At 47.0% G+C, this 26,972-nt stretch overlaps 1 protein-coding gene across 1 annotated transcript in view; it reads right to left on the bottom strand.

Annotated features, from left to right (window-relative positions):
• Positions 1 to 26,972, bottom strand: part of LOC122564715 (uncharacterized) — a 110,239-nt gene that overhangs the window by 40,748 nt on the left and 42,519 nt on the right. The window contains exon 7 of the mRNA XM_087998696.1: positions 16,918 to 16,995. Coding sequence (XP_087854822.1) covers positions 16,918 to 16,995 — 78 coding nt within the window. The remainder of the gene's footprint in view (positions 1 to 16,917; positions 16,996 to 26,972) is intronic.

Here is a 26,972-nt window from a genome sequence, read left to right as displayed (position 1 = left end):
CTGTCTCCTCTCTCTCTCTCCTACACACACTGTCTCCTCTCTCTCTCTCCTACACACACTGTCTCCTCTCTCTCTCTCTCTCTCCTACACACACTGTCTCCTCTCTCTCTTCCTACACACACTGTCTCCTCTCTCTCTCTCCTACACACACTGTCTCCTCTCTCTCTCTCTCCTACACACACTGTCTCCTCTCTCTCTCTCTCTCTCCTACACACACTCTGTCTCCTCTCTCTCTCTCTCCTACACACACTGTCTCCTCTCTCTCTCTCTCCTACACACACTGTCTCCTCTCTCTCTCTCTCCTACACACACTGTCTCCTCTCTCTCTCTCTCCTACACACACTGTCTCCTCTCTCTCTCTCTCCTACACACACTGTCTCCTCTCTCTCTCTCTCCTACACACACTCTGTCTCCTCTCTCTCTCTCCTACACACACTGTCTCCTCTCTCTCTCTCTCCTACACACACTGTCTCCTCTCTCTCTCTCTCTCCTACACACACTGTCTCCTCTCTCTCTCTCTCCTACACACACTGTCTCCTCTCTCTCTCTCTCCTACACACACTGTCTCCTCTCTCTCTCTCTCCTACACACACTGTCTCCTCTCTCTCTCTCTCCTACACACACTGTCTCCTCTCTCTCTCTCTCCTACACACACTGTCTCCTCTCTCTCTCTCTCCTACACACACTGTCTCCTCTCTCTCTCTCTCCTACACACACTGTCTCCTCTCTCTCTCTCTCCTACACACACTGTCTCCTCTCTCTCTCTCTCCTACACACACTGTCTCCTCTCTCTCTCTCTCTCCTACACACACTCTGTCTCCTCTCTCTCTCTCTCCTACACACACTGTCTCCTCTCTCTCTCTCTCCTACACACACTGTCTCCTCTCTCTCTCTCTCCTACACACACTCTGTCTCCTCTCTCTCTCTCTCCTACACACACTGTCTCCTCTCTCTCTCTCTCCTACACACACTGTCTCCTCTCTCTCTCTCTCTCCTACACACACTGTCTCCTCTCTCTCTCTCTCTCCTACACACACTGTCTCCTCTCTCTCTCTCTCCTACACACACTCTGTCTCCTCTCTCTCTCTCTCCTACACACACTGTCTCCTCTCTCTCTCTCTCCTACACACACTGTCTCCTCTCTCTCTCTCTCTCCTACACACACTGTCTCCTCTCTCTCTCTCTCCTACACACACTGTCTCCTCTCTCTCTCTCTCTCCTACACACACTGTCTCCTCTCTCTCTCTCCTACACACACTGTCTCCTCTCTCTCTTTCCTACACACTCCGTCTCCTCTCTCTCTCTCTCTCCTACACACACTGTCTCCTCTCTCTCTCTCTCTCTCCTACACACACTCTGTCTCCTCTCTCTCTCTCCTACACACACTGTCTCCTCTCTCTCTCTCTCCTACACACACTGTCTCCTCTCTCTCTCTCTCCTACACACACTGTCTCCTCTCTCTCTCTCTCTCCTACACACACTGTCTCCTCTCTCTCTCTCTCCTACACACACTGTCTCCTCTCTCTCTCTCTCTCTCCTACACACACTGTCTCCTCTCTCTCTCTCTCTCTCCTACACACACTGTCTCCTCTCTCTCTCTCCTACACACACTGTCTCCTCTCTCTCTCTCTCTCTCCTACACACACTGTCTCCTCTCTCTCCTACACACACTGTCTCCTCTCTCTCTCTTCCTACACACTCGTCTCCTCTCTCTCTCTCTCTCCTACACACACTGTCTCCTCTCTCTCTCTCTCTCTCCTACACACTGTCTCCTCTCTCTCTCTCTCTCTCCTACACACACTGTCTCCTCTCTCTCCTACACACACTGTCTCCTCTCTCTCTTTCCTACACACTCCGTCTCCTCTCTCTCTCCTCTCCTACACACACTGTCTCCTCTCTCTCTCTCTCTCTCCTACACACACTGTCTCCTCTCTCTCTCTCTCTCTCCTACACACACGGTCTCCTCTCTCTCCTACACACACTGTCTCCTCTCTCTCTCTTCCTACACACTCCGTCTCCTCTCTCTCTCTCTCCTACACACACTGTCTCCTCTCTCTCTCTCTCTCTCCTACACACACTGTCTCCTCTCTCTCTCTCTCTCTCCTACACACACTCTGTCTCCTCTCTCTCTCTCCTACACACACTCTGTCTCCTCTCTCTCTCTCCTACACACACTGTCTCCTCTCTCTCTCTCTCCTACACACACTGTCTCCTCTCTCTCTCTCTCCTACACACACTGTCTCCTCTCTCTCTCTCTCCTACACACACTGTCTCCTCTCTCTCTCTCTCCTACACACACTGTCTCCTCTCTCTCTCTCTCTCCCTACACACACTGTCTCCTCTCTCTCTCTCTCCTACACACACTGTCTCCTCTCTCTCTCTCTCCTACACACACTGTCTCCTCTCTCTCTCTCTCCTACACACACTGTCTCCTCTCTCTCTCTCTCCTACACACACTGTCTCCTCTCTCTCTCTCTCTCCTACACACACTGTCTCCTCTCTCTCTCTCTCTCTCCTACACACACTGTCTCCTCTCTCTCTCCTACACACACTGTCTCCTCTCTCTCTCTCCTACACACACTCCGTCTCCTCTCTCTCTCTCTCCTACACACACTGTCTCCTCTCTCTCTCTCTCTCTCCTACACACACTCTGTCTCCTCTCTCTCTCTCTCCTACACACACTGTCTCCTCTCTCTCTCTCTCCTACACACTCCGTCTCCTCTCTCTCTCTCTCCTACACACACTCTGTCTCCTCTCTCTCTCTCCTACACACACTCTGTCTCCTCTCTCTCTCTCTCCTACACACACTGTCTCCTCTCTCTCTCTCTCCTACACACACTGTCTCCTCTCTCTCTCTCTCTCTCTCCTACACACACTGTCTCCTCTCTCTCTCTCTCCTACACACACTGTCTCCTCTCTCTCTCTCTCCTACACACACTGTCTCCTCTCTCTCTCTCTCCTACACACACTGTCTCCTCTCTCTCTCTCTCCTACACACACTGTCTCCTCTCTCTCTCTCTCTCTCCTACACACACTGTCTCCTCTCTCTCCTACACACACTGTCTCCTCTCTCTCTCTCTCCTACACACACTGTCTCCTCTCTCTCTCTCTCCTACACACACTGTCTCCTCTCTCTCTCTCTCTCCTACACACACTGTCTCCTCTCTCTCCTACACACACTGTCTCCTCTCTCTCTTCCTACACACTCGTCTCCTCTCTCTCTCTCTCCTACACACACTGTCTCCTCTCTCTCTCTCTCTCTCCTACACACACTGTCTCCTCTCTCTCCTACACACCTGTCTCCTCTCTCTCCTACACACACTGTCTCCTCTCTCTCTCTCTCCTACACACTCTGTCTCCTCTCTCTCTCTCTCCTACACACACTGTCTCCTCTCTCTCTCTCTCTCTCCTACACACACTGTCTCCTCTCTCTCTCCTACACACACTGTCTCCTCTCTCTCTCTTCCTACACACACCGTCTCCTCTCTCTCTCTCTCCTACACACACTGTCTCCTCTCTCTCTCTCTCTCTCCTACACACACTGTCTCCTCTCTCTCCTACACACACTGTCTCCTCTCTCTCTTTCCTACACACTCCGTCTCCTCTCTCTCTCTCTCCTACACACACTGTCTCCTCTCTCTCTCTCTCTCTCCTACACACACTCTGTCTCCTCTCTCTCTCTCCTACACACACTCTGTCTCCTCTCTCTCTCTCTCCTACACACACCTGTCTCCTCTCTCTCTCTCTCCTACACACACTGTCTCCTCTCTCTCTCTCTCCTACACACACTGTCTCCTCTCTCTCTCTCTCCTACACACACTGTCTCCTCTCTCTCTCTCTCCTACACACACCTGTCTCCTCTCTCTCTCTCTCCTACACACACTGTCTCCTCTCTCTCTCTCTCTCTCCTACACACACTGTCTCCTCTCTCTCTCTCTCCTACACACACTGTCTCCTCTCTCTCTCTCTCCTACACACACTGTCTCCTCTCTCTCTCTCTCCTACACACACTGTCTCCTCTCTCTCTCTCTCCTACACACACTGTCTCCTCTCTCTCTCTCTCCTACACACACTGTCTCCTCTCTCTCTCTCTCCTACACACACTGTCTCCTCTCTCTCTCTCTCCTACACACACTGTCTCCTCTCTCTCTCTCTCTCCTACACACACTGTCTCCTCTCTCTCTCTCTCTCCTACACACACTGTCTCCTCTCTCTCTCTCTCCTACACACACTGTCTCCTCTCTCTCTCTCTCCTACACACACTGTCTCCTCTCTCTCTCTCTCTCCTACACACACTGTCTCCTCTCTCTCCTACACACACTGTCTCCTCTCTCTCTCTCCTACACACACTCGTCTCCTCTCTCTCTCTCTCCTACACACACTGTCTCCTCTCTCTCTCTCTCTCTCCTACACACACTCTGTCTCCTCTCTCTCTCTCTCTCCTACACACACTCTGTCTCCTCTCTCTCTCTCTCCTACACACACTGTCTCCTCTCTCTCTCTCTCCTACACACACTCTGTCTCCTCTCTCTCTCTCTCCTACACACACTCTGTCTCCTCTCTCTCTCTCCTACACACTCTGTCTCCTCTCTCTCTCTCTCCTACACACACTGTCTCCTCTCTCTCTCCTCTCCTACACACACTGTCTCCTCTCTCTCTCTCTCTCCTACACACACTGTCTCCTCTCTCTCTCTCTCCTACACACACTGTCTCCTCTCTCTCTCTCTCTCTCCTACACACACTGTCTCCTCTCTCTCCTACACACACTGTCTCCTCTCTCTCTCTTCCTACACACTCGTCTCCTCTCTCTCTCTCTCCTACACACACTGTCTCCTCTCTCTCTCTCTCTCTCCTACACACACTCTGTCTCCTCTCTCTCTCTCCTACACACACTCTGTCTCCTCTCTCTCTCTCCTACACACACTCTGTCTCCTCTCTCTCTCTCTCCTACACACACTGTCTCCTCTCTCTCTCTCTCCTACACACTCGTCTCCTCTCTCTCTCTCTCCTACACACACTCTGTCTCCTCTCTCTCTCTCCTACACACACTCTGTCTCCTCTCTCTCTCTCCTATACACACTGTCTCCTCTCTCTCTCCCTCTCCTCCACACACTGTCTCCTCTCTCTCTCTCTCTCTCTCCTACACACACTGTCTCCTCTCTCTCTCTCTCCTACACACACTGTCTCCTCTCTCTCTCTCTCCTACACACACTGTCTCCTCTCTCTCTCTCTCCTACACACACTGTCTCCTCTCTCTCTCTCTCCTACACACACTGTCTCCTCTCTCTCTCTCTCCTACACACACTGTCTCCTCTCTCTCTCTCTCTCTCCTACACACACTCTGTCTCCTCTCTCTCTCTCTCCTACACACACTGTCTCCTCTCTCTCTCTCTCCTACACACTCCGTCTCCTCTCTCTCTCTCTCCTACACACACTCTGTCTCCTCTCTCTCTCTCCTACACACACTCTGTCTCCTCTCTCTCTCTCCTATACACACTGTCTCCTCTCTCTCTCCTCTCCTACACACACTGTCTCCTCTCTCTCTCTCTCTCTCTCCTACACACACTGTCTCCTCTCTCTCTCTCTCCTACACACACTGTCTCCTCTCTCTCTCTCTCCTACACACACTGTCTCCTCTCTCTCTCTCTCCTACACACACTGTCTCCTCTCTCTCTCTCTCCTACACACACTGTCTCCTCTCTCTCTCTCTCTCCTACACACACTGTCTCCTCTCTCTCTCTCTCTCTCCTACACACACTGTCTCCTCTCTCTCCTACACACACTGTCTCCTCTCTCTCTTTCCTACACACTCCGTCTCCTCTCTCTCTCTCTCCTACACACACTGTCTCCTCTCTCTCTCTCTCTCTCCTACACACACTGTCTCCTCTCTCTCCTACACACACTGTCTCCTCTCTCTCTTTCCTACACACTCCGTCTCCTCTCTCTCTCCCTCTCCTACACACACTGTCTCCTCTCTCTCTCTCTCTCTCCTACACACACGGTCTCCTCTCTCTCCTACACACACTGTCTCCTCTCTCTCTTTCCTACACACTCCGTCTCCTCTCTCTCTCTCTCCTACACACACTGTCTCCTCTCTCTCTCTCTCTCTCCTACACACACTCTGTCTCCTCTCTCTCTCTCCTACACACACTCTGTCTCCTCTCTCTCTCTCCTACACACACTCCGTCTCCTCTCTCTCTCTCTCCTACACACACTGTCTCCTCTCTCTCTCTCTCTCTCCTACACACACTCTGTCTCCTCTCTCTCTCTCTCCTACACACACTGTCTCCTCTCTCTCTCTCTCCTACACACTCCGTCTCCTCTCTCTCTCTCTCCTACACACACTCTGTCTCCTCTCTCTCTCTCCTACACACACTCTGTCTCCTCTCTCTCTCTCCTATACACACTGTCTCCTCTCTCTCTCCCTCTCCTCCACACACTGTCTCCTCTCTCTCTCTCTCTCTCTCCTACACACACTGTCTCCTCTCTCTCTCTCTCCTACACACACTGTCTCCTCTCTCTCTCTCTCCTACACACACTGTCTCCTCTCTCTCTCTCTCCTACACACACTGTCTCCTCTCTCTCTCTCTCCTACACACACTGTCTCCTCTCTCTCTCTCTCTCTCCTACACACACTGTCTCCTCTCTCTCTCTCTCCTACACACACTGTCTCCTCTCTCTCTCTCTCTCTCCTACACACACTGTCTCCTCTCTCTCCTACACACACTGTCTCCTCTCTCTCTCTCTCTCTCCTACACACACTGTCTCCTCTCTCTCCTACACACACTGTCTCCTCTCTCTCTTTCCTACACACTCCGTCTCCTCTCTCTCTCTCTCCTACACACACTGTCTCCTCTCTCTCTCTCTCTCTCCTACACACACTCTGTCTCCTCTCTCTCTCTCCTACACACACTCTGTCTCCTCTCTCTCTCTCCTACACACACTCTGTCTCCTCTCTCTCTCTCTCCTACACACACTCTGTCTCCTCTCTCTCTCTCTCCTACACACACTGTCTCCTCTCTCTCTCTCTCCTACACACACTGTCTCCTCTCTCTCTCTCTCCTACACACACTGTCTCCTCTCTCTCTCTCTCCTACACACACTGTCTCCTCTCTCTCTCTCTCCTACACACACTGTCTCCTCTCTCTCTCTCTCCTACACACACTGTCTCCTCTCTCTCTCTCTCCTACACACACTGTCTCCTCTCTCTCTCTCTCCTACACACACTGTCTCCTCTCTCTCTCTCTCCTACACACACTGTCTCCTCTCTCTCTCTCTCTCTCCTACACACACTGTCTCCTCTCTCTCCTACACACACTGTCTCCTCTCTCTCTCTCCTACACACACTCCGTCTCCTCTCTCTCTCTCTCCTACACACACTGTCTCCTCTCTCTCTCTCTCTCTCCTACACACACTCTGTCTCCTCTCTCTCTCTCTCCTACACACACTGTCTCCTCTCTCTCTCTCTCCTACACACTCCGTCTCCTCTCTCTCTCTCTCCTACACACACTCTGTCTCCTCTCTCTCTCTCCTACACACACTCTGTCTCCTCTCTCTCTCTCCTATACACACTGTCTCCTCTCTCTCTCCCTCTCCTCCACACACTGTCTCCTCTCTCTCTCTCTCTCTCTCCTACACACACTGTCTCCTCTCTCTCTCTCTCCTACACACACTGTCTCCTCTCTCTCTCTCTCCTACACACACTGTCTCCTCTCTCTCTCTCTCCTACACACACTGTCTCCTCTCTCTCTCTCTCTCTCCTACACACACTGTCTCCTCTCTCTCCTACACACACTGTCTCCTCTCTCTCTCTCCTACACACACTCCGTCTCCTCTCTCTCTCTCCTACACACACTCCGTCTCCTCTCTCTCTCTCTCCTACACACACTGTCTCCTCTCTCTCTCTCTCTCTCCTACACACACTCTGTCTCCTCTCTCTCTCTCTCCTACACACACTGTCTCCTCTCTCTCTCTCTCCTACACACTCCGTCTCCTCTCTCTCTCTCTCCTACACACACTCTGTCTCCTCTCTCTCTCTCCTACACACACTCTGTCTCCTCTCTCTCTCTCCTATACACACTGTCTCCTCTCTCTCTCCCTCTCCTCCACACACTGTCTCCTCTCTCTCTCTCTCTCTCTCCTACACACACTGTCTCCTCTCTCTCTCTCTCCTACACACACTGTCTCCTCTCTCTCTCTCCTACACACACTCTGTCTCCTCTCTCTCTCTCTCCTACACACACTGTCTCCTCTCTCTCTCTCTCCTACACACACTGTCTCCTCTCTCTCTCTCTCCTACACACACTGTCTCCTCTCTCTCTCTCTCCTACACACACTGTCTCCTCTCTCTCTCTCTCCTACACACACTGTCTCCTCTCTCTCCTACACACAGTCTGCGCTCTCTCTCTCTCCTACACACACTGTCTCCTCTCTCTCTCTCCTACACACACTGTCTCCTCTCTCTCTCTCTCCTACACACACTGTCTCCTCTCTCTCTCTCTCTCTCCTATACACACTGTCTCCTCTCTCTCTCTCTCTCTCCTACACACACTGTCTCCTCTCTCTCCTACACACACTGTCTCCTCTCTCTCTCTCTCTCTCCTACACACACTGTCTCCTCTCTCTCCTACACACACTGTCTCCTCTCTCTCTTTCCTACACACTCCGTCTCCTCTCTCTCTCCCTCTCCTACACACACTGTCTCCTCTCTCTCTCTCTCTCTCCTATACACACTGTCTCCTCTCTCTCTCTCTCTCTCCTACACACACGGTCTCCTCTCTCTCCTACACACACTGTCTCCTCTCTCTCTTTCCTACACACTCCGTCTCCTCTCTCTCTCTCTCCTACACACACTGTCTCCTCTCTCTCTCTCTCTCTCCTACACACACTCTGTCTCCTCTCTCTCTCTCCTACACACACTCTGTCTCCTCTCTCTCTCTCTCCTACACACACTGTCTCCTCTCTCTCTCTCTCCTACACACACTGTCTCCTCTCTCTCTCTCTCCTACACACACTGTCTCCTCTCTCTCTCTCTCCTACACACACTGTCTCCTCTCTCTCTCTGTCTCCTACACACACTGTCTCCTCTCTCTCTCTCTCCTACACACTCCGTCTCCTCTCTCTCTCTCTCCTACACACACTGTCTCCTCTCTCTCTCTCTCTCTCCTACACACACTCTGTCTCCTCTCTCTCTCTCTCTCTCCTACACACACTCCGTCTCCTCTCTCTCTCTCTCCTACACACACTGTCTCCTCTCTCTCTCTCTCTCTCCTACACACACTCTGTCTCCTCTCTCTCTCTCTCCTACACACACTGTCTCCTCTCTCTCTCTCCTACACACACTGTCTCCTCTCTCTCCTACACACACTGTCTCCTCTCTCTCCTACACACACTGTCTCCTCTCTCTCTCTCTCTCCTACACACACTGTCTCCTCTCTCTCCTACACACACTGTCTCCTCTCTCTCTTTCCTACACACTCCGTCTCCTCTCTCTCTCTCACCTACACACACTGTCTCCTCTCTCTCTCTCTCTCTCCTACACACACTCTGTCTCCTCTCTCTCTCTCCTACACACACTCTGTCTCCTCTCTCTCTCCTACACACACTCTGTCTCCTCTCTCTCTCTCCTACACACACTGTCTCCTCTCTCTCTGTCCTACACACACTGTCTCCTCTCTCTCTCTCCTACACACACTCTGTCTCCTCTCTCTCTCTCTCCTACACACACTCTGTCTCCTCTCTCTCTCTCTCTCCTACACACACTGTCTCCTCTCTCTCTCTCTCCTACACACACTGTCTCCTCTCTCTCTCTCTCCTACACACACTGTCTCCTCTCTCTCTCTCTCTCTCCTACACACACTGTCTCCTCTCTCTCTCTCTCTCTCTCCTACACACACTGTCTCCTCTCTCTCTCTCTCCTACACACACTGTCTCCTCTCTCTCTCTCTCCTACACACACTGTCTCCTCTCTCTCCTACACACACTGTCTCCTCTCTCTCTCTCCTACACACACTCCGTCTCCTCTCTCTCTCTCTCCTACACACTCTGTCTCCTCTCTCTCTCTCCTACACACACTGTCTCCTCTCTCTCTCTCCTACACATACTGTCTCCTCTCTCTCTCCTACACACACTGTCTCCTCTCTCTCTCCTACACACACTGTCTCCTCTCTCTCTCCTACACACACTCTGTCTCCTCTCTCTCTCTCCTACACACACTCTGTCTCCTCTCTCTCTCTCTCCTACACACACTGTCTCCTCTCTCTCTCTTTCCTACACACACTGTCTCCTCTCTCTCTCTCCTACACACACTGTCTCCTCTCTCTCTCTCTCTCCTACACACACTGTCTCCTCTCTCTCCTACACACACTGTCTCCTCTCTCTCTTTCCTACACACTCCGTCTCCTCTCTCTCTCTCTCCTACACACACTGTCTCCTCTCTCTCTCTCTCTCTCCTACACACACTCTGTCTCCTCTCTCTCTCTCCTACACACACTGTCTCCTCTCTCTCTGTCCTACACACACTGTCTCCTCTCTCTCTCTCCTACACACACTCTGTCTCCTCTCTCTCTCTCTCCTACACACACTCTGTCTCCTCTCTCTCTCTCTCTCTCCTACGCACACTCTGTCTCCTCTCTCTCTCTCTCCTACACACTCTGTCTCTCCTCTCTCTCCCTCTCCTACACACTCCGTCTCCTCTCTCTCTCCCTCTCCTACACACACTGTCTCCTCTCTCTCTCTCTCTCTCTCCTACACACACTGTCTCCTCTCTCTCTCTCTCCTACACACACTGTCTCCTCTCTCTCTCTCCTACACACACTGTCTCCTCTCTCTCTCTCCTACACACACTGTCTCCTCTCTCTCTCTCTCCTACACACACTGTCTCCTCTCTCTCTCTCCTACACACACTGTCTCCTCTCTCTCTCTCCTACACACACTGTCTCCTCTCTCTCTCCTACACACACTGTCTCCTCTCTCTCTCTCCTACACACACTGTCTCCTCTCTCTCTCTCTCCTACACACACTGTCTCCTCTCTCTCTCTCCTACACACACTGTCTCCTCTCTCTCTCTCTCCTACACACACTGTCTCCTCTCTCTCTCTCTCCTACACACACTGTCTCCTCTCTCTCTCTCTCCTACACACACTGTCTCCTCTCTCTCTCTCTCCTACACACACTGTCTCCTCTCTCTCTCTCCTACACACACTGTCTCCTCTCTCTCTCTCCTACACACACTGTCTCCTCTCTCTCTCCTACACACACTGTCTCCTCTCTCTCTCCTACACACACTGTCTCCTCTCTCCTGCACATCCACAGGCAAGGATTTTCCCAAAAGTGAAAGAATTTCCAGAAGTGAAACCTGCAACCTACTGAGGTAAGAAAGCCCACCACATCCTTTGGGCCATCAGGGAGGTGATTCTTCAGCTGCACGTTCTGGTGGAATTAGGATACTGGAGCAAGAAGACCGTACGACCATAAAATATAACAGAAGAATTAAACCATTTGGCCAAATGAGTCTGCTTCACATTCAATCATAGCTTGTATGCTTCTCAACCCCTTTCTCCTGCCTTTCACACGTAACCTTTGATCCCCTAATCAAGAACCTATCTATGTCTGCCTTAAATACACTCAATGACTAGGGTCTCCACAACATTTTGTGGCAATGAGCTCCACAAATTCACTATCCTCTGGCTGAAGAAAGTCCTCAATATTGTCACTCTCAGACTGTGCCCTCAGGTCCTAGCCTCTCCTAATAGTGGAAAAATCTCTATCCAAGTTTCTCAGTATTCTCTAAGTTTCAATGATATCCCCCCCCCCCTCCATCCTTCTAAACTCCATCGAGTACAAACCCTGAGTCCTCAACTGCTCCTCATATGACATTCCTGGGACCCATCTGAAGCTCCCAGGCAAAGACTGAAAACTCTAGAACTCAGCAGCACTGCAGAGAACACACACTGTTGACTCCCACCCTGAGGATTTCCAAACTGATCATCACTACCTGAAAGATAGGTACTGTTTAGATGAGGTTTCTGAGATTGGGGACCATGGAGAGAAGGAGGCAAAGGATCAGAAGTGACGGTAGGAGGTGGCTCATAGCAGCTATGCCCTGCACCAGATCTTGTCCTTCAGTCTGGCACAGTACTATGCAGATCAAGGTAGCAACATCCTTCCCCGAACAGTCAGCCTGCCCTCATTTGTTCAGCAATCGGGTATGCCCATTCTTTCTCAGCCATCTGCAGCAGAACTAATTCTGACTCAGGCAGATACAGGCCTTGAATTGACCAGTTAAAGGCTTCAATTGGTTGTGTGACATGCAAGTCCAGTTTAGGCCTTCCTGCTTAGTAATGGTGGGTAGGAAGCAGACATCTTGATTTTCTATTTTGTCGTCAATAATTTACCTGATGCATTTTAGGATGATGATATTCACTCTCTCTCACTCACAATCTCTCACCTATGCCCCTGGATCCAGGCACTCCATTTGCCATCTTTACTGCAATCCTTAGGGAGCTACTGTTTGTGCAGCAGGGTGGAAAGACATCTCTCTGTCTCAACTGCTCTCCTTATAACATGTTGTTTCTCCTCCTGGGAACACAGAGCCCCTCTGACATTCATTCTCTCTTTTACACATACGTACACACTCTTATTTACACACACCAAGTATTTTGCTTTTACAGAAAGTTTTCATCTGTGATTTAATGATATTAGTACTAAATATGAAAGAGAAAGGACTAGCTCCCTAGACAGCCTTTCATTTTCATATACCATTATTTCAAACAGTGAAGTCATGGGCCTCACAGAAGTGCATGGTATAGCCTATCGTGGACAAGACAACTATTGACCTTAAAGGTCTTAGGGAAGGCACCTCCATGTGATGACTCACTAGATACAAGTACGAAGGAGCTGGGGCAGTGGGACAAGACATCACAAGTGCTATAATTTGACTGTGGGAGAGGTTGCTGGCTCTGCTGTAGAGGACTTCGATGAAGACTTCATTGCCTAATGCTGCAATAACATTATCATAGACATATTGCAGGAAATATCAGAGATGTTTAGTGCAATGTGTGTCAATCCTTCCTGGAATATGCTTTAGCATTACATAAAGGCAAATATCTTAAGTTTATCTTCCAGATGATAAAAACAGGTACACGTACTAGAAAGATTATGTCACAGGGAAGAATGCACGCACATCAGACTTGCAAGAGAAATTCAATCACAGATTCTAGGTTCAAAGTTATATTCTTATAAACACCCTTGGTTCTCTGCAAGTCATTTTGTAAAAGCATAGGAATATGTAGGTATGAATGTAATGCAGTTTTATGCACTGGTAAAACTTTGAGGAGAGAACCACCAGTCTGGATTTTATAGCAAAGGTGTTGGTTTTGATGTTGTCATTCCAGCAACTAACAGTTGAAAAGTGCATGGTAGACCATTCAAGCTAAAAGATGGCGGGGTGGCATTATGTAATACAATATTTAAAGAGCTGACAGCAATTGAATACAAAAGTGGCTGCCTGGAAACCCTTAGAGGAAGGAAAAAGGCATTAGGAATGGCAGAAGCAATAGTCTGGGTGGTCCAACAGTTTTCAGTGATGCCACTTGCAGCTTTTGCTCTAGGTTAAGATGATAGATGCCCTTTCAAAGGTCAAGAGGAGGACACCAGCCCAACTGATGAAGCAACTTGTACAGAGATTGCAGAAGAGGTCAGCAGCTGTAACTCTCACCCCAGAATCCGAATCCAGTACTGGAAGCTCATTAATGATGTTATTCTATCTGTTAAGAGTATGCCATATCTTCTTGCTTTGGGCCTTTCACGTGGCAGTGCAAAGAGGGACAGTTTGCTTATGATACAGTGACCATTCAACTCACAGTAATAGGGTTAGGCAACAGCTAATCCAGTAATAGGCATGAATTCACTCAGTAAGAGGCACCTGTCTTTGGTGGCTGACCCTGTCAAGGTCACTCAAGTATCAACATGTAGATGAGATCTGTTTTCTCCAATCAAATGGCTGTCTATGTGTGGAACCACTAAACTAATATTTCACATCAGCATTTACTGTTGAGAAGGACATGGAAGTTAGGGACCGTGGGGAAATAAATAGCGATACATTGAAAGGAGCTCTTATTACAGAAGAAGTGCTCAAGGTCCTAAATGCATAAAGGTAAATCCCCAGGACCTGATCAGGAGTTCCCAGAACTTTGTGGGAAGCTAGAAAAGACATTACTGGATCCCTTGCTGAGAAACTTGTATCATCGACAGCCACAGGTGAGGTGCTGTATAACTGGAGGTTGGCTCATGTGGTACAATTATTTAAGAAAGGCATTATTTAAGGAAAGTCGGAGAACTGAAGGCCAGTGGGCCTTAAGCCAGCAGAGGGCCAGTTGTTTGAGTGGATTCTGAGGGACAGGATTTATATGCATTTGGAAAGACAAGGACTGATTAGGGATATTCAACATAGCTTTGTGCATGGGGAATCATTTCTCAGTAACAATTGAGTCTTTTGAAGAGGTGACAAAGAACATTGAAGAACGAGCAGTGGATGTTGCCTCCACGGACTTCAAGCATTTGACAAGGTTTTGCATGGTAAACTGGTTAGTAAGGTTCGATCCCATGGGATCCAAGGGGAGCTAGAGAACTGAATACAACTGAAGGGAGGAGACAGAGGATGGTGTAGAGAGTTGTTTTTGGAAGCCTGAGACTAGCGGTGTGCCATAGGGATTGGTGCTGTTTTTCATCATTTATATAAATGACTTGGGTGTGAATATAGGAGGCATGATTATTTAAATTTACAGATGACACTAAAATAGGTGATGGAGTCGGCAATGAAGAAAATTTTATCAGGACAAAAGGACCTTGACCAGGTGGACTAATGGGCCAAGGAGTGGCAGAAGGAGTTTAATTTAGATAAATGTGAGGTGTTGCATTTTGGTAAGGCAAACCATGGCAGGAGTTACACAGTCGGGCCCTGGGGAGGGTTGCCTAACAAACAGACCTAGAAGTGCAAGTGCTTAGTTCCTTAAAGTGGAATCACAGGTAGACAGAGGGGTGAAGAAGGCATTTGGCATGCTTGCCTTCATTGGTCATAGCACTGAGTGTGGGAGTTGGGATGTCGTGTTGCAGCTGTACGGGACATTGGTGAGGCCACTTTTAGAACACTGTGTACAATTCTGGTCTCCCTTCTCTAGGAATGATTTTGTTAAACTTGAAAGGTATAGAAAAGAGTTACAGGATGTTGCTGGGACTGGAATGTTTCAGTTATAAGGAGAGGCTGAATAGACTGGGTTTTTTTTCCCTGGAGTGTTGAGCAGCTGAGGAGAGACTTTAGGGGTTTCTAAAATCATGAAGGGTATGGAGGGGGTGAACAGCTAAGATAATTTCTTAGGGTGGAGGCATAGGTTTAAGGTGAGAGGGAAAAGATTTAAAAAAGACCTGAGGGGTAACCTTTTCACACAGAAGTGGTGGCGTGTATGAAACAAGGTGCCAGAGGAAGTGGTGGAGATGAGTACAATTATACCATTTAAAAGGCATCTGAATGGGTATATGAAAAGGAAGGGTTTAGAGGGCTATGGGCCAAATGCTGGCCAATGGGATAAGATCAGATTGGGATATCTGGTCAGCACAGACGAGTTGGACCAAGAGGTCTGTTTCCATGCTGTATGAAACTATGACTGTATCTTTGACTCCAAGATTAATGCTTACCTCTGGCACCGAATTGTCTATTTGAAGAGAACAATAGTATTCATCTCTAATTGTAGCAGAAGTCAGCCCATAACGTCAAGGACTTTTGAAGACCACTGCAGGACCACTGGGAATCACAGGTAGACAGAGTGGTGAAGAAGGCATTCGAGAGGACTCGAGATGAGTGGTTGAATGCAGAGGTTTTCAAAGCATGTAGCACATGTTTTTGAGTGTTCATTATTGAACGTATAGAATTCCATAATATCAGTGGTTGAAATAGCACATGGGTAAACCATATTTTTCTCTCCTGCTTGCCCTGCAAACAGACAGCACGGTGTCTGACCTACAGTCACTCGTTTCTGAGGAAGAGGATGATATCTCATTGCCTGCAGAGTCACATCACTCTCCCATATTCTTCACCAGCGTTCTTAGATCAGAGAGCATTCAGTTGTAATTAGATTTGGGGATGCAAGCTGGTGTGCAGGGCACAGGTGGACCTTAGTAGTGATGGAGGTATTCACAGTTGGGGTCATTGACAGTGGAGGACTGGTGGAAGTCAGGGTGATATTGAGCTGGAGGCTAATGACATGCCTTTGGATTGTTGGCAACACAGCAAATGCTTTCTTTCCAGCCCTCTTCAGGAAACTGCTGTCACTTTTACTTGCTGTTTAAAAACTTGGCAATTTGTTACCTTCCTCAGGGACTTAGGAGCTGCAATACTGTATGAGCGATGGGTGGGTAAAGTTCCCCAACTCAAGCTTTACCAACATTGTGAAAAGGCCAAGGGATATTAAAGTTATAGTACTTAGCTGCCCTTTACAATCTAAAAACATAGACCTTAAAAATTGTGTTAATGGTTGGTTGTTAACAGAATAGGAGAACGTGAGGACTGCAGATACTAGAGATCAGAGTCAAAACGTGTGGTGCTGGAAATGCACAGAGGTCAGGCAGCATCCAAGGAGCGTGAGAGTCGATGCTTTGGACATAAGTCCTTCATCAGGAATGGTGACATGATGCTGCCTGACTTGATTTGCTTTTCCAGCACCACACATTTTGATTCTGTTTGACATAATAGTCCAGTAGCTCACTTTGTATTTCTCAACACCCCTACATCTTACAATCTACCTTATTCTGCCAAATGCACTTTCATCAAATGGGTTAACAACTTTTTCTGTGTAAGAACTTTACAATGTACCACCAGAAGAACTTTAATCACACAGAAAGTAAAAGACTCACTCAACTTACTCTGAAAACATTTGTGATCTATTAAAATGGCACAATTCTTTCAGCATTCTGTTGTTGTAGCCATCTTGAGATCTATGTCTAAAGAAGATAAGAAAAAATGCTCCAGTATTTTGTACATTACAAGCCTTTTTATACTTACTGTATATTCAGAAGAATTGCAGAAAAGCAGGATGTCAGACTTCTTCACTGTTCTGATAGCTTTTAAAACTGATGTGGATGGTGACAATATTCTTTTGTGTACAAGTTTGGAGTTTCTGAATGTGGATTTGAGAAAACTTCCCTGTAAAATTATTGCATTGCCTAGGGAAGGCAATGGCCTTGTGGTATTATCGCTAGAGTATTAATCCAGAAACTCAGTTAATGTTCTAGGGACCTGGGTTTGAATCCCGTCATGGCAATTTGTTGATTGTTGGAAAACCTATCTGGTTCACTAATGCCCTTCAGGGAAGAAATCTGCCTTCTTCATCTGGTTAGCATACATATGACTCCAGATCCACAGGAATGTGGTTGACTGTCAATTACACTCTGAAATGGCCCAGCAAGCTACTCAGTTGTACCAATTGCTACAAAGTGTCAAAAAATGAAACTGGATGGATCACCTGGCATTGACCTATGCACCAGAAAAGACATAGTTTCTCCAAGGAGGACATATACCTTAGAAAGGAAGAAAGTGTTTTCCAGGCACCCCAAGTGACCTACTTGGGCTACAGAGTCAGCAAGACTGGGTTACACCCATTGGAAAATAAAGTGAGGGCAATCAAAGGTGTCCCAGCTGCCACGTCTGTACTGGAGCTTAGGTCTTTTCTTGGGCTGGTGAATTATTAAGGTAAGTGCATACATAACCTGGCCTCCATCCTGGCTCTTTTGCATTAACTGTTAAGCGGTCAGCCTCGGAAGTAGTTCCATAGTCAAGCCATAGCTTTCAGGAAAGTGAAGAAACAACTACCATCCTCTAAGCTGTTGGCACATTATGATCCCAAGTGAGATCTGGAATAGACATGCGATGCCTCCCTATATAGCATTGAGGTAGTATTAGCTCATAAAAGGCCCAACGGAGAAGAATGCCTAATAGCGTATGCATTTAAGAGTTTGGCTAGAGAAGAAAGACTTGGTGGTCATTTTTGGAGTCAGGAAATTACACCAATTCCTTCATGTAGTAATATTGGACCACAAACCCTTGCTAGATTTACTTAAAGTGGACAAGCCTGTGCCACCCACAGCTCCAGGCCAAATTCAGCAGTAGGCTCTTATACCAAGTGTGATTAGTTACAAGTTGGAAAACCATTCAGGAGGCCAAGTAGCAAATGTAGATGCATTGAACTGCCTCCCACTGGCAGATAACCACTGCCACTGGAAGAATCTGCAATGGTTTTAAATTTTCTGGACATACTTCCAGTCACAGCTTTGGATGCAGAAAGATCCAGTCTTGGAAAAATTGAAACAGCTGGTGGTCATGGACAAAACCAAAGGGCTGTCACAATCAGAACTGAAATCTTTTTGGACCTGGAAAGACCAGTTCAGAGTAGAGGATGGCATATTATTGTGGAGAGCAAGTATGATTATCAAGAGCAAAGGTCGCTACCAGATACCGACTGAACACCACCAGGGTCATCCAGGAGTTTCTAAAATTAAGATGCTGGCAAGGAGTTATGCCTGGTGGCCAGGACTGGATGCAGACATAGCTGCGTTGGTGGGGCAGAACCCAGAAATCATGGCCAGCAGTTCCACTACAGTCGTGGGATTGGCCGGTTAAACTCTGGACTCGGTTACATGTCAACTATGCAAGTCTTTTCATGGGCTCAGTGTTCTTGGTCACTGTGGACACCCACTCAAAGTGGCTGGACGTGCATAGAGTTCACTTGTCAAACATGGCCAAAATAGAAAAACTGTGTGCATCTTTTGTAATACATGAACACTTGGAAGTGTTAGTCACAGGATACAGGCCATCATTTACCAGCAGGGAATTTGAGTATTTTCTAAAGCCGAATGGTGTTCGACATACAAGGACAGCTCTATAACATCCATCATTCAAAAGTCTGAAAGAAAGAACAGTCCAAACTTTGAAGGCAGGCTTAAAGAAACAACCTACAATTTCACTAGATACCAAACTGTGCCAGTTCCTATTTGATTTTAAGACCACCCCTCATGCAACTACAGGGGTAGCATAGAGAGTTGCTAATGGGAAGAAGAATCCACACCAGGTTGAATCTGATCTTCTTGGATCTGGGGTGAAGGATGAAACGGCATCAGGAACACCAATGCCAGACACAAGACTCTGCTAAGCAGGAGAGACAGTTTACTTCAGCGGACGAAGTTTGGTGTAGGAACCATGGGATAGCCCTGCATGTGTAAGAGGCACGGTTAACCCAAGGTCAGGTCCAGTGATGTAATAAGTTTGGGTTAGTCTTGGACAAGCATGTGAACCATTTGAAAACTGCAAATTTGCAAACGACACAAGCAAAACATGCTGGCTTGTTGATCTTTCCAATTGTTCTGGAACCTATGGGTTTTCCCTCTCCATTAAGCATTGAAGATATCTTGGACTCTAAGATGGACATGGCAGATGTCACCAGCTTGATGCCTTTGCCACCTGAAGAACAAAATGAATTTCTTCTAAGACTTTCTGGCTGCAATAGGCCAGCTATTAGAGGCAGATTGGGAGGAATCTGACCTGATGCTAAAATGCCCCTGGAGGACCTACAAAAAAAGAACTGGCCTGTGTCCTTAGACTCAGAGTGGGAGGATTGTAGGGACTATAATGAGATCAGCCAGGTGGACCTCATAGAATATGAGCTTCCTGATTAGAGCAATTAATCTGCTCCAATCAGGAAGCCTTGGCTGAGAGATAAGAACTGGAGTGTCCCCCTCTTCCGCGGTTACGTTAGGGCCCGGGTGTCCTTGGAGAAGGAGCACGCGGTGTCGACCAACACCCTGGAGTTGTTCAGGGAGAGGTGGGCGCCGCAGGGAGTGGAGTGCATTATTTCTCCCTCCAACTCTATTTTGATTTAGTCCCTACCCTCCCCTTCACTGTTTTGATCACACAGCACTGCCCTTTGATGTGAAGGGCAGTGTTTGTCACTGGCCACCCGGGTGTTTTCCTAGCTTCCTGGTGGTGGAAATTGAATAAAGATTGGTGCACTTTGTGTCTTTCACTGTGTCTCACACCTGCACACACACACCATGGGTGCTGGGGAAAAAAAAAAAGCACTACCGCACTTAGGTGGTAGTGTGGGGGTTAAAAGGAAAAAAAAAAGAGAACAGGAGTCTCCCTGGCCAAACTGGCCACAAAAAAAATAAAAATAAAATAAGCACTACCGCACTTAGGTGGTAGTGTGGGGATTAAAAAAAAACAAAAAAACTGGAGTGTCCCCCTCTTCCGCGGTTACGTTAGGGCCCGGGTGTCCTTGGAGAAGGAGCACGCGGTGTCGACCAACACCCTGGAGTTGTTCAGGGAGAGGTGGGCGCCGCAGGGAGTGGAGTGCATTATTTCTCCCTCCAATTCTATTTTGATTTAGTCCCTACCCTCCCCTTCACTGTTTTGATCACACAGCACTGTCCCTTGATGTGAAGGGCAGTGCTTGTCACTGGCCACCCGGGTGTTTTCCTATCTTCCTGGTGGTAGAAATTGAATAAAGATTGGTGCACTTTGTGTCTTTCACTGTGTCTCACACCTGCACACACACACCATGGATGCTGGGGATAAAATAAGCACTACCGCACTTAGGCGGTAGTGTGGGGGTTAAAGTAAAAAAGAAGAAAAAGAAAAATAGAGAAAAGAAAAAAAAAGAACTGGAGTGTCCCCCTACCCTCCCCCTCACTGTTTTGATCACACAGCACTGCCCTCTGATGTGAAGGGCAGTGTTTGTCACTGGCCACCCGTGAGTTTTCCTGTCTTCCTTGTGGTGGAAATAGAAAAAAAAAGAAAAAAAAAGAAAAAGAAAAAAAGAGAAAATAAAAAATAAAAAAAAACGAAACAGGAGTGTTGGTTGAAATTGAATAAAAAAAAATAGGAGTGTCGAGTGGAGTGCATCATTTCTCCCTCCAACTCTATTTTGATTTAGTCCCTATCCTCCCCCTTCACTGTTTTGATCACACAGCACTGCCCTCTGATGTGAAGGGCAGTGTTTGTCACTGGCCACCCGGGTATTTTCCTATCTTCCTGGTGGTGGAAATTGAATAAAGATTCGTGCACTTTGTGTCTTTCACTGTGTCTCACACCTGCACACACACACCATGGGTGCTGGGGAAAAAATAAGCACTACCGCACTTAGGTGGTAGTGTGGGGGTTAAATTTAAAAAATATATATAAAAAAAGAACAAGAGTGTCCCTTTGATGTGAGAAAAAAAAAGAAAAAAAAAACTGGAGTGTCTCCTGATTTTTGGGCACCCGGTACGGAGGAGGCAGAGCAGGTCTGAAGACCTCATCGTGGGTCTGCTCCTGGGCCTGGCCAAACTGGCCATCAACAGGTCGAGACAGAGGGCCGTGGAGGGGGTCGTTAGGGCCGACTGCCTGCCCCTCTTCCGCGGTTACGTTAGAGCCCGGGTGTCCTTGGAGAAGGAGCACGCGGTGTCCACCAACACCCTGGAGGTGTTCAGGGAGAGGTGGGCGCCGCAGGGAGTGGAGTGCGTTATTTCCCCCTCCAACTCTATTTTGATTTAGTCCCTACCCTCCCCTTCACTGTTTTGATCACACAGCATTGCCCTTTTGTGAAGGGCACTGCTTGTTACTGGCCACTCAGGTGTTTCCTTTCTTCCTGGTGGTGGAAATTGAATAAAGATTCGTGCACCTTGTGTCTCTCACTGTGTCTCACACCTGCACACACACACCATGGGTGCTGGGGAAAAAAATGAAAAAATAGAACTGGAGTGTCAGCTCTGGGCTTTACTTGTTACTGGTTCATTGGCTACATAGGTATCTTTTCTAGTGGTGGAATGTTAACGAAGTTATTTTCACTTGGCTTTTTTCACTGTATCTTGCACCTGCCCACACATAAACATGAGTGCTGAGGAATATGAGCCATACAGCAGTAGTTTGGGGGGAGACACAAAAAAAAAGAAATAAAATGTATATAGAGAATGTCAGACATCCTAGGCAAAAGTGAGGACTGCAGATGCTGGAATCCAGCTCCTCGGATGCTGCCTGACCTGCTGTGCCTTTCCAACACCACTCTGATCTAATGTCAGACATCCTGTTCATTCTGAGAGCTGGCTCTGAGGGAGCTGGCTCTGAGGGAATTAGATCAGTGCCAAGATCTCTTAATGTGTAAATAAAGAGTGACTTGGTGATGGGATACTGGTCTCTGTGGAGTTATTTCAACTACGTTCTCAAATGGTTCACTATGCTGATACTGGGTATGGACAGACTGTCTTATGAGAGGTTGAGTAGGTTGAGCCTGAACTCATTGGAATTTAGAAGAATAAGAGGTGACCTTATTGAAACATAGAGTATTCTTATGGAACTTCACAGCATAGCTACAAAGAGGCTGTATCCTATGTTGGGGACCAGAGGGTATAATCTCAGAATAAGGGGCTGCAATTTTAAGACAGATGTTGAGGAATTTCTTCTCTCAGAGGGTAGTGAATCCGTAGAATTCATAACTGCAGAGAGCTGAGATGATAGACCAAGATGGACATTTCTTTTCAGAAAAGAAATCAAGGATTATGGGGAAAAGACAGGAAAGTGCAGTCCAGGAATTTCAGTTCGACCATGATCTCACTGAATGGCAGAGCTGACTCGGCTGAATGGCCTAGTTCTGCTCTTGCATTTTATGGTCTTGTATTCCATGATGTGCTGAAGTTTGCACAATATGACAAGACTGTGCAATGGCACAGCTAGACTGACTGATGTCCGAATGAGTGTCAATTTGCAATGAGTGGCAGTTACCCTTGAAGAATGTTGGAGATCTTTTGCCCTCTTGCAGCACTGAATATTTTATGAGACTCAGAGTGCTGAATCAGCTGTGCTGCAATCTTGGTCCAGGCTGCCTTGGTCTGCTGGGAGGGTTTCCTGATTTTATCACTCGGGGAGGGTACCTTCCTTCTTTCCCCAACGACCTGGACCGGAACCTTTAGTAAGGCTTTGTTGGACCTGGGAGCCAGTTTTTATTTGGTATGAGATATCTATAAAGTGGGTGGGGATGACCTAAACAATCTGATTAATCTTTGTGGCAGTAAGTGTAAGACCTTCAGATGTGATACCTGGACATCTGACCCCAAAAGGTTCCAACAAGTTTGAGAATTTCCTGCCTGGCTCTCCTCTACAGGATTCGCTGTTCTACTCATGCAAAAATTTGCATACATAAAGAATGAGCTAAAAACCACGTGATTGCGCACAGAAGCTTGACCTGTTCCTGAGCAGAAGGAACATCATTAAGAAGTCTGATGTTGTACACAGGATTCATAATGGAAGATGTTGCTCTGTTAGTCTGCATTGTAGCCTGTGGAGGTATGGCATCACCTGGTGTTGGAACAGCTGTCATGAATATAGAAAGTACTGTTATGGAGTCTGTAAGTAAATCTGCAAAATAGCCTCTTGTTTTATGCTTTCAGAGCACTTGGTAATGGCAAAGCCAATAATTGTTGCCCATTGCAAAGATGATGATATAGGAGAAAGTGAGGACTGCAGATGCTAGAGACCAGAGTTGAAAAATGTGATGCTGGAAAAACACAGGAGGCCAGGCAACATCCAAGGAGCAGGAGAATCGACGTTTCGGGCATAAGCCCTTCTTCAGGAAAGATGATGATATGCCATCTTCTTAAAATTGCTGCAGTCTTATGTGGCGAAGTTGAACTCAATTTTGTTTGGTGGTGAGTTCCAGACCTTTGACCTTGAAGTTCAGAACAAATAGCAATATAGTTCTAAATTAGGATAGTGTGTGACCCGAGGGAACCTGCAGATGGTATTGTTCTTGTGCCACTAATGCTTTGTTCTTCTAGATTCTAAAGGTTGCGCGTTTGGAAGATGTTTATAAAAATCTTTGGTAAGTTTTCTTTTTAATTCACTTGTGGGACATGGGCATTGCTGGCTGGTCCAGCATTTATTGTCTGTTGTTGCAAAGCATCTCATAGATCATAGAATCCCTACAGTTTGGAAGCAGGCCATTCAGCCCATTGAGTACACACTAACCCTTCGAAGAGCAGCCATCCCAGACTCAATCCCCTCCTGTATGCCTGTACACCCTTGGACATTATGAGCAATTTTGCATGACCAATCCGGTTACCTTGTGTGACCATGCTGCTCCTTTATGCTGGCCTTGGCTTTGTTTTTCCAGAGAGTTTGTAAAAACAGCAATTCTGAAAAGTCTAGGTTTGAAGGGTTTTTGGGCCAGTTTGATTATAGTTAACAGATACTGCCTCAGGAAAAAGGCTATCAAGTTTAAAAGAAAATTATACAATGAAAGGGTTGTAGCCTGTTCTCCCAGCTTAGCTTTGGTTTGGTTTGGTTTCATTTTTAGCAGTCTGGCTGTTCACTGAAAGCAGTCGGTTTTTGAGGCTGCTGGTCCAAGAAACAGCGACATAGAAGAAGATGTTCCATGCTGAATCTCTCTGCCATCTCTCTCTCTCTCTCTCTCCTGTAAGACCCCGTGTTTGATTCTTTTTTGCCAAGGGGTGTTTATGGGGATTATTGTAAGTATTTGAAACAGCATCGTTAAGTTGGGATAATCTGTTGGGTTTTCGGAGAGGTATACTTATTCTATACTCTGTTCTCTTTTATTTGTGTTTCATTCAGTAATTTTGTAAATAAATTCTGGTTAGTTTAAAACTAAGTGGTTTGACCAGCTGCATCACTCCTGGAAAATCCACTCCACACCTGCTCAGAACAACAAGCAAAGTTAATGTCAGGGCTACTTTCTTGAAATGTTTCGAGAGGGTCAGGCCTACTCCATAACAGATTGCAGGCTGTTTGTGGGATTTGTTCTATAGTACCGATTTGGCTTTCGGGTTGCTGGAATCGAAGGCAGTGGGTGGTAGGTGTTAGTGTCTTTTGTTCCAGGTGTTAAATTTGGCTGGTTTAAACAGTGCTTGGGATAGCAATGGCTCTTTATGTCACCAAGAGGTTTCTGAGGGTGGAAGGATTGACTTTGGCGGGTTTTGCAAAAGGTGATTAAGGCCAAGCTGCTGGAATTAGCAGACAAGCTGAGGTTGGAAATGCCTCTTTCCTTCAGGAAAGGAGAGTTAATTACAGCAATAGCTCAGCATTTGAACTTGCTGGAAATGCCATCAGAATTTTTGGAGATGGCTGGAATTCAATTGAGGATGAAGCATCTTGAGTTGAGGCAAAAGACAAGGAAAGGGCAACAGAAATGAAATGGTTTGAATTACGATTAAAAGCAGAGAGAGAGGAAAGGAAGAAAGAGAGGGAGTTTGACTTTCAGAAACTGACACTTAGACAAGAAATCTTTGAGGAGAAAGTGAGGTCTGCAGATGCTGGAGATCAGAGCTGAAAATGTGTTGCTGGAAAAGCGCAGCAGGTCAGGCAGCATCCAGGGAACAGGAGAATCGACGTTTCGGGCATAAGCCCTTCTTCAGGAATGAGGAAAGTGGCATAAGCCCTTAAGGGCTTATGCCCGAAACGTCGATTCTCCTGTTCCCTGGATGCTGCCTGACCTGCTGCACTTTTCCAGCAACACATTTTCAACTTAGACAAGAAAGTCAGCTTAAAGGGATGGCGATAAAGGCTGAAGTTAAGCCTAGTGAGGAAGAGAGCGAGGATGAGCAAATCCATGGTACCCAAAGACCTGGTTGAGAAGCTGTTTAAATATATTCAAGCATTGCCTAAATTTTATGACAAGGATGTGAAAGCCTTTTTCATCTCATTTGAAACAGTGGCTAAACAAATACGATGGCCAGTGACTATGTTTGTTTTGTTGATCCAAACAAAACTTGGAGGTAGAGTTAGTGAGGTATTCGCAGCACTACCAGAGGAGGTACGTGGGCATATGAGATGGTGAAGAAAGCCACCTTAAGTGCATATGAGCTTGAGCCAGAAGCCTACAGAAAATGTTTTAGGAATTTAAGAAGGCACCCTGGTCAAACCTTCATTGAGTTTGAAAGGATTAAACAAAGTAATTTTGATAGGTGGATAAGGTTTGTATTAAAAATAGAACAAACCTATATCACTGTTAAAGAGACAATTATTTTGGAGGAGTTCAACAATTTACTTCCTGAAGTAGTAAGAACTCATGTGGAAGAGCAGAGAGTTAAAATGGCAAGATCAGCAGCTGAAATGGCTGATAATTATGAGTTGGTCCATAAATCAAAGTTTGGCTTTCAAAATCAATTTTAATCCACGAGGGATAAAAATTGGGGAAAGAGAAATCCTCACATGGAAAGGGAAAGGTAGATCTCGGTGAAGATCATAAAGATAACTTACCAGAGGGTAAAAAGGAAACCCTTGAAGGGGAAAGAAAAGTTAAAAAGCTCTGGTGTTTTCACTGCAATAAAGTAGGCCGGGTGAAACCACAGTGTTAGTGGGTTAGGAAAAGCACTGGGAAGCCAGATGTAGGAAAACAGGATAAGCCAGTGAATTTTGTTGGCGTGGTAACGGAAAGCACAGTGGAGGCTAGAAAGCTGCACTAGTATGTACAACCTGGTCGGAGGGTGGTTGTGGAGGAAATGCCAGATCTTCAGAAACCATATGCCTGCGAAGGTAAAGCTACTTGTATAGGCCAGGAGCAGCAGGTAAAGAGGTTACAACATTAAGAGATACAGGATCCTCTCAATCTGTGATGTTGAAAGGTGAGGAGATATGTACCTCTGAAGGACTACTGCCAGGAAAAAAAGTGCAAGTAACGGGAATTCATAGTGAGACAAGAAGCACTGAATTATGAGAAGTGAGGTTAGACTGTCCAGTGAAGAGTAGAGAAGTCGTTGTAGGAGTACTGGACAAACTCTCAGCTCCAGGAATACAATTTGTCCTTGCTAACAATACAGCTGGTTCATAGGCAGGAGTTTTGTGGTTCAAAAGCCAGTGGAAACTCAAACAACTGAACTATTGTGGGACACAAATCCTGGGACTTTTCCCAACGGTGTGGTAATAGGTCACAAAGTCACCA

The sequence above is a fragment of the Chiloscyllium plagiosum genome, unplaced genomic scaffold, assembly GCF_037043375.1.
Source record: "Chiloscyllium plagiosum isolate Xiang-an unplaced genomic scaffold, Cpla_swu_hap1 HiC_scaffold_21, whole genome shotgun sequence".
NCBI lineage: Eukaryota > Metazoa > Chordata > Chondrichthyes > Orectolobiformes > Hemiscylliidae > Chiloscyllium > Chiloscyllium plagiosum.
This window is presented reverse-complemented; position numbering and strand designations above follow the sequence as displayed.